Source organism: Oratosquilla oratoria, chromosome 20 (genome assembly GCF_046742065.1).
Source record: "Oratosquilla oratoria isolate Oo_2021 chromosome 20, ASM4674206v1, whole genome shotgun sequence".
NCBI lineage: Eukaryota > Metazoa > Arthropoda > Malacostraca > Stomatopoda > Squillidae > Oratosquilla > Oratosquilla oratoria.
In genome coordinates this window covers 32,492,296-32,507,321 of record NC_134796.1, presented here as the reverse complement: position 1 = coordinate 32,507,321, position 15,026 = coordinate 32,492,296, and the positions used below count along the sequence as shown (strand labels likewise).

At 43.9% G+C, this 15,026-nt stretch overlaps 1 protein-coding gene across 2 annotated transcripts in view; it reads left to right on the top strand.

Moving 5' to 3' along the window:
- DNaseII (deoxyribonuclease II) overlaps window positions 1–15,026 on the top strand; it is a 39,517-nt gene that overhangs the window by 17,167 nt on the left and 7,324 nt on the right. For both annotated transcript variants that reach the window (XR_012967355.1, XM_076203807.1), the window contains exon 7: window positions 13,978–14,110. Coding sequence is in view for 1 of the 2 variants with exons in the window: in XM_076203807.1 (XP_076059922.1) it covers window positions 13,978–14,110 (133 nt within the window). In the remaining variant the exon portion in view is untranslated. The remainder of the gene's footprint in view (window positions 1–13,977; window positions 14,111–15,026) is intronic.

The following is a 15,026-nucleotide window of genomic DNA, read 5'->3' as shown; positions in this document are numbered from 1 at the left end:
GATAAAGTTTTGCCAATTTTGTGTTTTTTGTTCATGTATTTTATTGGCAATCATAGTGTTTAGTGTTTGTATTTGGTCTGCTATGTTTTGAGGGATAGGTGTGGGGGTATCGTGTTTAAGTGTGTCACGTTGTCTGATGAGGTCTTGGATTTCTGGTGTGAAGTTGGGGTTGTGTGATTTTCTGTTGCCTCTAGGGATGTATCTCTTGTCTGCGTTTTGTATGATTGTATTAAAAGCGTGCACAGCATTGTTTATGTTTGTGATTGGTGTACTGTTAAGTGTTTCAAAATGTTGTTCTGTCTCTTCAGTAAAGGCTTCCCAGTTAGCTCTCTTGTAATTGGTGTAAGTGTGTCTGTGGCCAGCTGGGGTGCATCTTGTTTTGGTGGTGATGATGATTGGAAGGTGGTCAGAGCCAAGGGCTCCGACCACTCTCCATGATGTTGTTGGGGTTAGGCAGGGGGAGCAAAAGGTGATATCAGGAGAGGAGGGAGTGTAGAGGGCTTGGTATGGGATATGTGTATGATTATGCGTGTTGTTCATGATAGTCAATGAGTCGAATTGAGTCTGTATATCAAGCCCTCTGTCTGTGTCAGGGTTGTCGACAAACCAGGCAGACGACTTGGCGTTGAAGTCACCACCCATGATCAGGTTGGGGATTGAGGTTAGTTGGCTGAGTTGAGGTCTGAAGGTGTTTGGAACTGTGGGGGATGATTGGGGGGGAATGTACATGTTAACTATTGTTAGTGTTGAATTGTTGCCTGTGCGGATACGAATGGATTGGGTTTCTGTTGTGTTATCTGTGGTAGGGAGGAGAATTTTGGTTGTGGCACTTGTGTCCACAAAACAGATGGAATGGTGGATCAGGGTGATGAGTCCACCGCCATTGCCGTCAGTCCGGTCTTGTCTGATGGTGGTGTAATTATGAAATGATGGTGTTTTGTGTGAGTGTCTTAATTTTGTTTCTTGTAAAATTGCAATGTGTATGTTGTGTTGTTTAAGAAAGTGTTCAAGTTCATGTTTTTTAGTGTTAATACCGTCAATGTTGTGTTGTAATATGTTGATGTTGTGTGTTTTGTATGTGTTGTATGTTGCCGTTTGGGGTTGAGGTTGGGGTGGTAGTGGGGAAGGTGTAGGATCTGGGTCAGAGGGGGGGAAAGGAGAGATCGGGGACAAAGGAAGGGGAGTACTAATCGGGGGTAAGGGCAAAGGGAAATTGGGAGTGGGTAAGGGTGTTGGCTGTGGTTGGGGAGGTGGGATTGGGGTTACTGGAGGGCAGGTAGAACATGTCCAAGTGTTTGTGTATTGGTTTGTGTCAGCAAGTGTTGTACAAGTGAGGTGGGTCCAGTTTTTGCACATATTGCACTGAACTGAGCCCCTTGTCTGTCTGCTCGAAGTAATGGGTTTAGAGCATGTTGGGCATGTGTATTTTGTGGTGGGCCCAGGATTGCTCTCTACATCTCCGGCTAAAAGTAGAAGAAGAGGGGTGATCGCCGGAAAATGACCCCTCAGTGCAGAAAAAACGTAACATTGTGTGTTGGAAAAAAAGGATTGTGGTACTCCCCCAGGTAGGCGTAGTTCCTCCTTGGGGATCGGTGCCATCTGCGTAGAGCTGATGGCCAGGGGTGGTTGCTGCTGATTGGCCCCCAACTCTTGGGGTTGGGGGGTGGTCCCACGACGTAGACGTTGCAGCTCCAGGACCTGAAAAGGGAGTTGGGATATAGGGTTGATGGAAGAGTATTGGGATGGTTTGGACACATGGAAAGAATGAGTGAAGAGAGATTAGTAAAAGAGGTGTGGAAGGCAGAGATGGAGGGGGTGAACAAGGATGAGGTGGATGGATGAGGTAAAAGGGGCATTGGGAAAGAGGGGAATGTCTGTTGAGGAAGGGAGAAGACAGAAGATAGGGGTGAATGGAGAATGGTTGTGTATGGATGATGCTGTGATGCATGGAAGAAGGTGAGGGAGTATGTGTGAATGATATTTTGATGCAGCATGAAGGAATTTCTCCCCATCTTCTCTCTACATGATGTGGCCTTGCTGTGGATGTGCTGTGTCTTGCTCCATTGCCTTTGACCCAGGGCATGGGTGAGATGCAGGGATGACCTGTCATCCAGGAGGAGCCAAGAAAAGAGGGAGGGAGGGGTGGTGAATGGGAGTGGAGTATGTGGGGATGAAATGGGTGGGAGTGGATGTCTTTGACTTTGGCTCCCTCCCTTGTAAGGGGAAAAAGCCCTTTCTATATGTATGTATGTATACATCTATATGGAAAATTGTACTTCTTCACATCCTTTCAACATGTGGTCTTTCTTAATTTACTCCCATGCCCTTTAAAGCCCTCCCATCTTTAATCAGAAGATCTCCTCTATCAATGCAATCAATACCCTTTAGTGGCCTGTCGCCTCTTTCTCTTCGATCTTTCAAAGTTGGTAGACCTAGTACCTTTAGTCTTTATTCATATGGTTTATCTGCCAGGCTGGGGACCAGTTTGGTTGCTGCCCTTTATATTCTGTCAATCTTGCTTATATCTTTCACTCTGTGTGGGGACCTCACTACTGATACATTGTGTATGTGTGTGTTAAAGGCCAGCAAAGCAGGACTTGGCCACTTCACTCACAACCTCTTGGTTGCCAACTCCTTAACATACATTTACACCACACACCCCCATGATGTCTCCATCACAATTTATAATCAGAGTGCCAGACTGGTAAGCACCTCAATCAATCCATGTGTCTGAGCACTTCTTGTATCTCCTGAGTTACATTACTCTCCTGGGCATCCCGAGTTCCTTCACTTTCCTGAGCATCCATGTGCCCCTCATTCAACTCCTCATCAAGGAACAGTTGATGAATATCTAACACATGACAAGTGGTGCCGTCAACATCCACTCCCTCCTCTCCTGATATCACCTTTTGCTCACCCTGCCTAACCCCAACAACATCATGGAGAGTGATCGGACCCTTTGGTTCTGACCACCTTCCATTCATCATCACCACCAAAACAAGATAAACCCCAGTTGGCCACAGACACATACACCAATTACAAGAGAGCTAACTGGGAAGCTTTTACTGAAGAGACAGAACAACATTTTGAAACACTTAACAGTACACCAATCACAAACATAAACAATGCTGTGCACACTTTTAATACAATCATACAAAACGCAGACAAGAGATACGTCCCTAGAGGCAACAGAAAATCACACAACCCCAACTTCACACCAGAAATCCAAGGCCTCATGAGACAACGAGACACACTTAAACACAATACCCCCACACCTATCCCTCAAAACATAGCAGACCAAATACAAACACTAAACATTGTGATTGCCAATAGAATACACAAACAAAAAACACAAAATTGGCAAAACTTTATCAATACACTTGATCACAAAACAAACACCAGCAAATTGTACAAAACACTCAACAGCATTACACTATCCAACAGTAACACAACACGCTCTCACGCAGCAATAATCACAACAGACAACAAGCAAACACACTCATAAATCATTTTGCACAGACAAGCCATCTCACTTCTCACCCTGACGACCGACGCACTATTCGACATAAGAAAGACTTTCCCACAGACTCAGACTATACACCCTTCATAGACAGTCAGACAAAACACATAATACATAATCTCAAGCACTCATCTGCCTGTGGCCCCGATAACATAAGTAACATCCACCTAAAACACATTGGACCACAAGGTATACACGCACTCACAAACATTGCAAACTACAGCTATTCACACAAGACTATACCCAACATCTGGAAGCATGGTAAAATAATCACCATTCCAAAACCGAACAAAGACCCAACAATCCCAACATCGCACCGCCCAATCACACTTCTCTGCACCTCCTCTAAAGTCATTGAACGCCTAATACTTAAACTTGTCACACCACATATTCCCCTTGCTGACTCACAACACAGTTTTAGGCCACTACACTCCACAAACACTCTTCTGATAAACCTCACACAAAGAATTTTAGATGGCATCAATTCAGATAGGCCCCACCACAGAACACTTCTTATAACATTAGACATTAGTAAAGCTTTTGATGCTATCCCCCGCCACAACCTAACAAATAAAATATATAACACAGACATGCACAATAACACCAAAAGATGGCTGGCCAATTATCTGGCAGGTAGGAATGCTTATGTGTCATATAATGGCCAATCATCACAGATCAGAAACATTAAGAATGGAGTACCACAGGGGTCTGTTCTATCCCCCACGCTCTTTAATCTATACATGCATGACTTACCCACACCAGACACCTCAGAAATACAAATCTCTTCCTACGCAGATGACATAACAATCACATGCACACATTGTAACACAGACAAAGCTGCAGAAATAATCCAGCCATACCTCGATACACTCAACACATGGTTCATCACAAACAGACTCAAAACAGCTCCAACCAAATCTACAGCAACACTTCTCACCAACTGGACAAAAGAACACAAATACATACCTCATCTCTACATTAACAACACTCTAATACCACACACAAACACACCAAAAATTCTTGGTGTAACATACGATACATCCATGTCTTTCAAACAACACATCACAAACATAAAAAACAAATGCACACCTAGACTTAACACACTTAAGTCAATCACTGGAACAACATTTGGACAAAACAAAAAAACTAATACAACAATATACAAACAATGCACACGCTCAGTGATGAATTATGCGAGTCCTGCATGGGCTCCTAATCTCAGTGAGACACACCACAACACCCTTCAAATCATACAAAACAAAGCCCTGAAAACAATTACAGGCTGCACAAATACAACACCTACAGACCATTTACACCATGAAATAAAAGTCCTCAAAGTCAAGGACCACCTCGACATGAGAGGCACACAAACACTTGCCGCAGCCACCACAAACACATTATACCCGCTACACTACATAGCTACACCCACACACCAAGAAACATTAAAACAACACCCAAAGACCTGTATCACACACACACATACTCTCTTCTCTTCCTCCACAACCACCAAATACCATCCTCCGGAAACATATTCATAATCATATCACTCACCGCTCCATTAACACACTGAAAGACAACACACTGCTGCATGCCAGACCCCCTGATATCCACCCTTCTGAATCCTCTCTCCCATGAAAGGACAGAGTCCACCTGGCCAGACTGCAGTGCGGCCACCACCCAGCACTTCTAAGCTACCAGAAGAGGCTGGATGACTGCATTGAGAACAGCTGCCCAGGATGTAATACTTCACCCCATACCATACAACACATAATGGAAGACTGCATTATACACAATCATGCACGCAAACAGCACAACATACACTCCATAAAAGATTTGTGGGAAAACCCAGTTTTGGCTGTAGCATTCCTTGGGGAGACGGGACTGCTCAGACAGACAGTCTAGGGAACAACAACAACAACAACATCCACAGTGTTCTCCAGTGTTGTCCTGGTCATTTTACCATAAGCCCATCGTGATGTACACTGCTCATTTGCCAGTTTCACCACCACAGGTTCCCTGACATTGAATTTCAAATTGGTCTCTCTCCACTCTTCTCTTATGAGTGTGGGCTCCATGAATATATGTGAAGAACTTCCACAGAATCTGTCTTCCTCTCAACACCTTCTCTTGCTGCCAAATTATACTAAAACACCATCTTCAGATCTTCAGTTGACTTTCCCCAGATCTCACAGCCATGCTCTTTATGGTTTGGTGCATATGCTCTGTTATCCAATTTCCAGATGGTTGATAAACTGCTCGGAACCTCTGAGAAATGTTTCACTCTTTGCAAACATCTGTGAGTTGGGGAGACCAGAATGCTAGGCCATTGTCCATTGGAACTTCATCAGGAGGCCCTTTTTAAGAAATATTTGTATCATATGACCGCAGATCTCTTGAGTGTTCTCTGACACTATCTCCCACCACACTGCAATCCACAACTGTGAGATACACCCTTCCCTCAAAACACTCAACTTCTTGGGCACATGGTCTGAAGGTACCAGGTCGATGGTCCAGCATTTTCTGCATTCCTTCACAATAGACTCAATACTCTTCCTTTTGACTTATGCATCCAATATGCTAATCAGGTACAAGGTTCTATCCTCTCCAAAATTATGCTGTGAGTGCAAGCCTTCTACGTCAACTATAGATGCAACTTCCAATTCACCAAGCCAAACCTTTGGCACTCTGGTTGGCGCATCAGCCCTGTTCCTTTCAGACAGAGTGAAGGTCACTGACAGCTCAATGCCTATGTCAGAAACCAGATCCTGTATGACTGACAACCTCCTAACCAGCATTTCTGTCATTCCTGTCACCTTGATCCTGTTTTCATCATCAAAAGTAGTCTTCAGCCATCTCAACACTGTCAGTGAGTCCGTCATTAGTTCTACTGATCGCAGGTCCCACTTTGTGGCCCACAAGTAGACAGCCATTATCTTTGCTTGAGCTTAGATAAAAAGGAAAACGGATGTGGGATGGGTTCATGCCTTGGCTAGCTCTCTTACAAGGGGAAAGAAGCCTTTTGGTTTTGGTATATAGATAGAATATATATACATACATACATACATATACCAAGGCTTTTTCCCCTTATAAGGGAGGTAGCCAAAAAGAAAAAGGCATAAAAACCATTCCCACCCATTCCATCCCTAAATACACTCCACTCCCCTCCACCCTCCCTCTTATCTTGGCACCTCCTGGATGACGGGTTATCCCTGCATCTTGTCCATTGCCCTGGGTCAGAGGCAGTGCCACAAGACACAGCACATCCACAGTAAGGCTGCTTCATTAAATCGGCGACCCCCCTCTCCGTCCCCTCATGCAGAGAAGGAGAAGATGTGGTGAAATCCCTTTGGGCTGCGTCAAATTTTGCTCACACATACTACCTCACCCCCCACCTCATGGATCACAACATCCATATACAACTATTCTCCATTCACCCCTGTCTTCTGTCCTCTCCCATCCTTCCTCAACAGACATTCCCCTCTTCCCCAAAGCCCCCTTCACCCCATCCATCCATCTCATCCTAGGTTGCCTCCTCATGTTCACTCCCTCCACATCTGCCTTCCATACCTCTTTTACTAGTCTTTCTTCACTCATTCTTTCCATGTGTCCAAACCATCCCAATACTCTTTCATCCACCCACGCTGAATGGCCTACCGGCTCCGGCGCTTGGCCTTCGAGCCAAAAATGTCATAAATCAATCAATCTTTCATCCACCCTATCTCCCAACTCCCTTACCACCCCTGTTCTCCGCATCACCTCCTCATTTCTCACTCTATCCAGCCTAGTAACCCTTATCATACTTCTCAGACACCTCATCTCAAACACATTCAAACTCCTTCTCACTTCCTCTCTTATGTTCCATGTTTCTGCCCCATACAGTGCTGTTGGCACAATCACTCTTTCATACAATCTCCTCTTAGCATCCATTCCCAAATGTCTATTCCTCATTACACTTTTTAATCCACCAAGGCATTTACTCGCTTCTCTCAATCTACATTCTACCTCCACCTCCACTCCACCCTTTCCTGCCACATTCGTACCCAAATATCTAAAACTATCCACTACCTCCAGTCGCTCTCCCTTAATGCTCACTTACAGTCTGCTGCCACTTTCACCCCTTGTACATCTCATCACCTTACTTTTACCAACATGTATCTTCAACTTTCTTCTATCACACACTCTCCCAAACTCTGTCACCAACTTCCTCAATCCCTCCTCTGAACCTGCTACAAGCACAGTGTCATCCGCAAACAACAGCTGGCCTACCTCCCACTTTTCTCCATTTTCTTTAACTGTCTCCTATCCCTGACCCACCACCCATGTATTTACCTCTCGCACCACTCCATCCATATATAAGTTGAACAGCCAGGGCGACATAACACATCCCTGACGAAGTCCCACCTTTGCCTTGAACCACTCACTCTCTCCATTTCTAATCCTGACACATGCTCTACTACTCTCGTAAAAACTCTTGTCAGCTCCTAGAAGCTTTCCTCCTATCCCGTATATCTGCAAAACCTCCCACAGTGTCTTCCTGTCTACCCTGTCATAAGCCTTTTCCAGATCCATAAAAGCCCCAAAAAACAGCCTTACCTTGTCCTATAGCTTTCTCACATATCTGTCTTACCACAAAAATCTGATCTACGCAACCTCCCATAAGCCTTCCCAACTACACTTAACAAGCTAATCCCTCTAAAACTACTACACTCATATTTGCCCCCTTTTCCCTTTTAAAGTGGAACTATACAGGCATTCCTCCAGTCCTCTGGCACTCTACCCTCTCTCCAGCAATCATTGAATAACCTCACCAGCCAATCCACCATCACTGTACCTCCTTTTTTTAGACATTCTGCATGGCATGCATCCAGACTAGGTGCCGTACCTGCTCTCATCATCTTAACAACTGCCTTCACTTCATCCTTCCTTATTTCTCCTCCATTTTCCTCATTCATCACAATCATTTTCTTAGCACTTCCCACTGTAACTATCTTTCCCTCCCTATCATCCTTTACATTTAGTAACTCCCTAAAATACTTTGCCCATCTTCCTTTTACTGCCTTCTCTTCCATTATCATCTCTCCATCTGCACCTTTTACCTTTTCTTCTCTACTTGATTTGCCTCCTCTTCCTCTCTTAATTTCTCTCCAAAACATCTTTTTATTACTTTCAAAATTTTCTGTCATACTCTTACCCCATTTCACATCTGCTCTCCTCATTGCCTCCTTTACCTTGTGCTTTACTTTTCTTTCCTTTGTACCTCTCATATGTTTCCCTTGTCCTTTTTTGTAACCAATCTGTGAAAGCTCGCTTCTTCTCTTTTATGACCTTCTTTGTTTCCTCATCCCACCACTCACTACCCTTCCTTCTATTTCCTCCCATCCTTCTTGTTCCACACACCATCTTTGCACACTTTGTGACTCCTTCCTTGAACCATCTCCATTCCTCCTCTACTCCTAACTCTACTCTATCCTCCACTCCCTCCCACTCCTCCCTCAGCTTCTTCTTGTACGCCTTCTCCATTTCCTTTTCATTTAAAGAGTTCACTCTAAGCACCTTCCTACCTTTTGTCCTTTTCTTCTTTCTCCATCTATCCTTCACTCTCAACTTACCTTCCACCAAAAAATGATCTGATATTCCTCCACTCTCTTCTCTTAGCACATGTACATCCTTAACTCTTCCTATTATACTCCTCTCTACCACCACATAATCCATTAACACTCTACCAACCATCCATCCACCACTCTCTCCCATGTGTACTTATGCTTGACTTTCTTCCGAAACACTGTATTTGCTATCATAAACTCTCTTTCTAGACACATCTCCACCATCAGCTCTCCACTACGATTCTTTCCTGGAACTCCACATTTCGCAACCGTTCCATCCATTGGTTAATTTCCTACCCTAGCATTAAGGTCTCCCAATACTACTAAATTGACATTCCTTCCTAATCCCTCTATGCACTCATTTAAATCTATCCAAAAAACCTCCCTTTCTTCTACACTCTTCTCACTGCCAGGCCCATATGCACTTACAAAGACCCACATCTCCTTTCCCAGTTTCACCTTCATCCACATTATCCTTGAGGAACCCTCCTTCCACTCCACTACACACCTTCTCTCCCTTGCCTTCTCTTCACTCCTGAGAACCTTCCACTTACACCCCCAAACTCACACTCGCCCTTCCCTCTCAACTTAGTTTCACTCAAAGCCAACACATCCATCTTTCTTCTCACAAACATACTACCTATGTCTTCCCTTTTACTCTCATCTGTGCCACATCCACATACATTAAAGACCCAAACCTTAGGGTGCTGGTTGGAAAACTCCTAGACCCTCTTATGCCTTTACTTTTTTTTTAGGAATGTCCCCTGTGGGGCTACAGGGAGAAGGATGCCTGATCCCAATCCCCGTCCCGCTTTTCTCGCCTCTTACGATCCAAGTGGGAATATTTGGTGGCAGTATTCTTTTCCCCCACCACATGCAGCCAATACCCCCGTCTGGGGTATTGACTGCATGTTATTGTGGCAAAGTGGCATGCAGTTGATACTTTAGGGTCTATATGCGGCGCCCCTATGGACCAGAGCCACACATCATTTTGTCTATGATAGAGGAAAACTCTGTTCATAGAGAAATGATGACACTTTTACACTACGATTGTCCCTCCGTTATGCTGTCCCCCAACCCCTTGTTGCTGTTCTGTACCATTTCTCTGAGTATTCATTTTCTGTTTTCACTGACCCTGTGGTGGGGGAAGAGAATGCTACCACCAAGTTTTTCCACTTGAGTTGTAAAAGGCGACAAAAAAGGGACGGGGGATGGGATTAGGAGTCCTACTACCTGTAGCCCCGAAAGGGGACATTCCTAAAAACAAAAGAAAAGGCATAAGAGGGTCTGGGAGTTTTCCAACCAGTACCCTAATGTTTGGGTCTTTTAATGTGTGTGGATGTGGTACAGATGAGAGTAAGAGAGAAAAGATTGGCAGTATGTTTGTGAGAAGAAAGATGGATGTGCTGGCTTTGAGTGAAACAAAAATGAAAGGAAAGGGCAACTGTGAGTTTGGGAGTGTAGCTGGGAGGTACTCAGGAGTGAAGAGGGGACGAGTGAGAGAAGGGGTGGCTATACTAGTAAGTGAAGAGATAAGTAAGCGGGTAGTGGAGTAGAAGGAGGTTTCATCAAGGTTGATGTGGATGAAGGTGAAGCTGGGAAGGGAGATGTGGGTTTTTGTAAGTGCGTATGGACCTGGTAGTGAGAAGAGCGTAGAGGAAAGGGAGGCTTTTTGGGTAGATATAAATGAGTGTATAGAGGGATTAGGGAGAAATGTCAATGTAGTTGTATTGGGAGACCTTAATGCTAGGGTAGGAAATGAGCCAATAGGCGGAGTGATTGGGAAGTATGGAGTTTCTGGTAAAAATTGTAGTGGAGAAATGATGGTGGAGATGTGTCTTGAAAGTTGATGATAGCAAATACAGTATTTAAGAAGAAAGTCAAGCATAAGTACACATGGGAGAGAGTGGTGGATGGAAGGGTGGCAGATAGAGCATTAATGGACTATATAGTGGTGACCAGGAGTATGGTAGGAAGAGTTAAGGATGTACATGTTCTAAGGGGAGAGAGTGGGGGAATATCAGGTCATTTTCTGGTGGAAGGTAAAATGAGAGTGGAGAATAGGTGGAGAAAGAGGAAAAGGACAGAAGATAGGGAGGTACTTAGAGTGAACTGCTTAAATGAGGAAAAAAAGGAGAGTGAGTTTAAGAAGAAACTGAAAGAGGAGTGGGAGGGAGTAAAGGATAGAGTTGAATTAGGAGTGGAGGAGGAATGGGGATGGTTCAAGGAGGGAGTCATAAGGTGTACAAAGATGGTGTGTTGAACAAGGAGGGCAGGAGGAAAAAGAAGAAGGGTAGTGAGTGGTGGGATGAGGAAGCAAAGAAATGTGTAGAAGAAAAGAAGCAGGCATTCATAGATTGGCTGCAAGTTAGGATGATGGAATCGTATGAGAGGTACAAAGTAAAGAGAAAGGAAGCTAAGCATAAGATAAATGAAGCAAAGAGGAGAGCAGCTGTGAAATGGGGTAAGAGTATGACAGAAAATTTTGAAAGTAATAAAAAGATGTTTTGGAAGGAAATTAAAAGAGAAAAAGGAGGCGAATCAAATAGAGAAGAAAAGGTAAAAGGTGCAGATGGAGAGATGATAATGGAAGAGAAGGCAATGAGAGGAAGGTGGATAGAGTATTTTAGGGAGTTGCTGAATGTGGATGAGGATGAGGAGGGAAAGGTAGTTGCAGTGGGAAGCGCTAAGAAAGTGAGAGTGATGAGTGAGGAAAAGGGAGGAGAAATAGGGAAGGATGAAGTGAAAGCAGCTGTTAAGATAATGAGAGCAGGTAAGGCACCTGGTCTGGATGGATGCCATGCAGAATGTCTGAAGAAAGGAGGTACAGTGATGGTGGACTGGCTGGTGAGGTTGTTTAATGTTTGTTTAAGAGAGGGTAGAGTGCTGGAGGACTGGAGGAGTGCCTGTATCATTCCACTTTACAAGGGAAAGGGGGACAAGTGTGAGTGTAGTATTTTCAGAGGGATCAGCTTGTTGTGTGTAGTTGTGAAGGCTTATGGGAGGATCTTGATTGAGAGGATTAGGAGAGGAACAGAGGGAGTAATTGGTGAGCAATCGTGTGGGTTTAGGACAGGTAGGGGTTGTGTAGATCAAATCTTTGTGGTAAGACAGATATGTGAGAAAGCTATAGTAAAAGGTAAGGATGTTTTTGGCTTTTATGGATCTGGAAAAGGCTTATGACAGGGAAGATAGGAAGGCACTGTGGGAGGTATTGCAGATATATGGGATAGGAGGAAAGCTGTTAAGAGCAGTCGAGTTTTTACGAGAGTAGTAGAGGTTGTGTTAGGATTAGAAATGGAGAGAATGAATGGTTTGAGGTAAAGGTGGGACTTAGTCAGGGATGTGTTATGTCACCCTGGCTGTTCAATCTTTACATGGATGGGGTGGTGCGAGAGGTGAATGCAAGGGTAGTGGGTCAGGGGTTGGAAATGATTAAAGAAAATGGAGAAAAGTGGGAGGTGAGTCAGTTGTTGTTTGCTGACGACACTGCACTTGTAGCAGGATCAGAGGAGGGATTGAGGAAGTTAGTGACAGAGTTTGAGAAGGTGTGTGAAAGAAGGAAGCTGAAGATAAATGTGGGTAAAAGTAAGGTGATGAGATGTACAAGGGGAGAGAGTGACAGCAGGCTGGAGGTGAGCATTAAGGGTGAAAGACTGGAGGAAGTGGATAGTTTTAGATATTTGGGTACAAATGTGGCAGGAAAGGGAGGAGTGGGGGTGGAGGTAGAATGTAGATTGGGAGAAGCGAGTAAATGCCTTGGTGGATTGAAAAGTGTAATGAGAAATAGACATCTGGGAATGGATGCTAAGAGGAGGAGTGATTGTACCAACAGCATTGTACAGGGCAGAAACATGGAACATGAGAGAGGAAGAGAGGAGTTTGAATGTGTTTGAGATAAAATGTCTGAGAAGTATGATAAGGGTTATTAGGCTAGATAGAGTAAGAAATGAGGAGGTGAGGAGGAGAACAGGGGTGGAAAGGGAACTGGGAGATAGGGTTGATGAAAGGGTATTAGGATGGTTTGGACACATGGAAAGAATGAGTGAAGAAAGATCAGTAAAAGAAGTATGGAAGGCAGATGTGGAAGGAGTGAATATGAGGGGGCGTCCTAGGATGAGATGGATGGATGGGGTGAAAGGGGCATTACAAAAGAGAGGAATGTCTGTGGAGGAAGGACGGGAGAGGACAGAAGATAGGGGTGAATGGAGAGGGGTTGTGTATAGATGAAACTATGATGCATGAGGGGGAGTGGGTGGGGGATAGGGGGTGAGGAAGTATGTATGAGAAAAAAATTGATGCAGCCCGAAGGGATTTCTCCCCGTCTTCTCCTTTTCTGCATGAGGGGACAGAGAGGGGTGGTCGCCGAATTTATGAAGCGGCCTTGCTGTGGATGTGCTGTGTCTTGCGACACTGCTTCTGACCCAGGGCAGTGGAAAGGATGCAGGGATGACCCGTCATCCAGGAAGTGCCAAGATAAGAGGGAGGGAGGAGGGTGGAGGGGAGTGGAATATATAGGAAATGGAATTAGTGGGAGTAGTTTTTTTGCCTTTTTCTATGTGGCTACCCCCCATGTAGGGGGAAAAAGCCTTTGGTATATGTATGTATGTATGTGTATATATATATATATATATATATATATATAGATAGATATATATATATATATATATATATATATATATATATATGAATATGTTTTCTGCTTTATGCATGAAATTTCCAAGATCTGTATGTATAAGTGGAATATTAATCATCTGGATATTAAAAACTTAAGAAAAATGTGTGTCATCTTAACTATTTTGAAATGTAATATTTGAGCACTGTTGTTAAGAATCTGCATTTTTCTTTTGACAGAGTGGAAAATATTGAAAGTATTTCAGCTGCAGCGGCTGACTTAGTATTTACAACACATCATGACCATAGCAAGTGGGCTGTGGCAACAGAGCCAGATGAACACTATGTTTGCATTGGGGACATCAATAGAATGGTATATATTCAATCCAGCACTTATCAATTATATATAATAATTGTTGCTTTAGTTTTCATGGACTGGTAACCTTTTGCTCCGCAATAACTGGGATTAGTAGTCAGGCCTTCCCATGGCTATCTCCAAGGAAAAAATTGGGACTTGTCTGTCATGTGATGGATGTATTACCTTTAAGTGGAACAAAGTTGAAAGGGAGGGGTGAGATTGAGTTTGAGAGTGTGGTGAGGAGGGTTTTAAGGGTGATGACTGGGCAAGAAAGGGAAGGAGTGGCTCTGCTGGTAAGTGATGAGATAGGAAAATGTGTGGTGCAGTGGAGGGAGGTATTTGTGAGGATAATGTGGGTGAAGGTGAAATTGGGATGGGAGATATGGATTTTGTGAGTGCATATTATCTTTTGGTCTTGCTGCATTACTTATGAACTAGGCACTGGGCAGGAGACAGGGATGACCCTTCATTCACAAGGATCTAAGATGAGAGGTAAACAAGAGTGGTGGATGGGAGTGAAATGGGTGGGAGTGGTTGCATACCTTGATTGGCTGCCTCCCTTAAAAGGGAAAGAAGGTCATGGTATATAAATAGGTAGATAGCATATGATTCTCATAGTAACAAAAGTAATGTGGAAAGGGAGTTTTTTTTTATAGATTTAAGTGAATGTATTGAGAGTTTTAGGGGGAATTGCCATTCCCCTGGGAGCCATGTGTCTCCTCAAGTGAGACCTGAGGCAACAGATTGGTTAGATTGATTTGGGAGGAATGTAAATGCAGTGGTGTTGGGGGGATCTTAATTAGAGTAGGAGATAAGCTAATAGATGGAGTAGTAGGGAGGTTTGGGGGTTTCCAGTAGTAATTATAGTGGAGAAATGGTGGCGAAGATGTGTTTAGAAAGGGATTTGATGATAGCAAACAGTGTTTAAAAA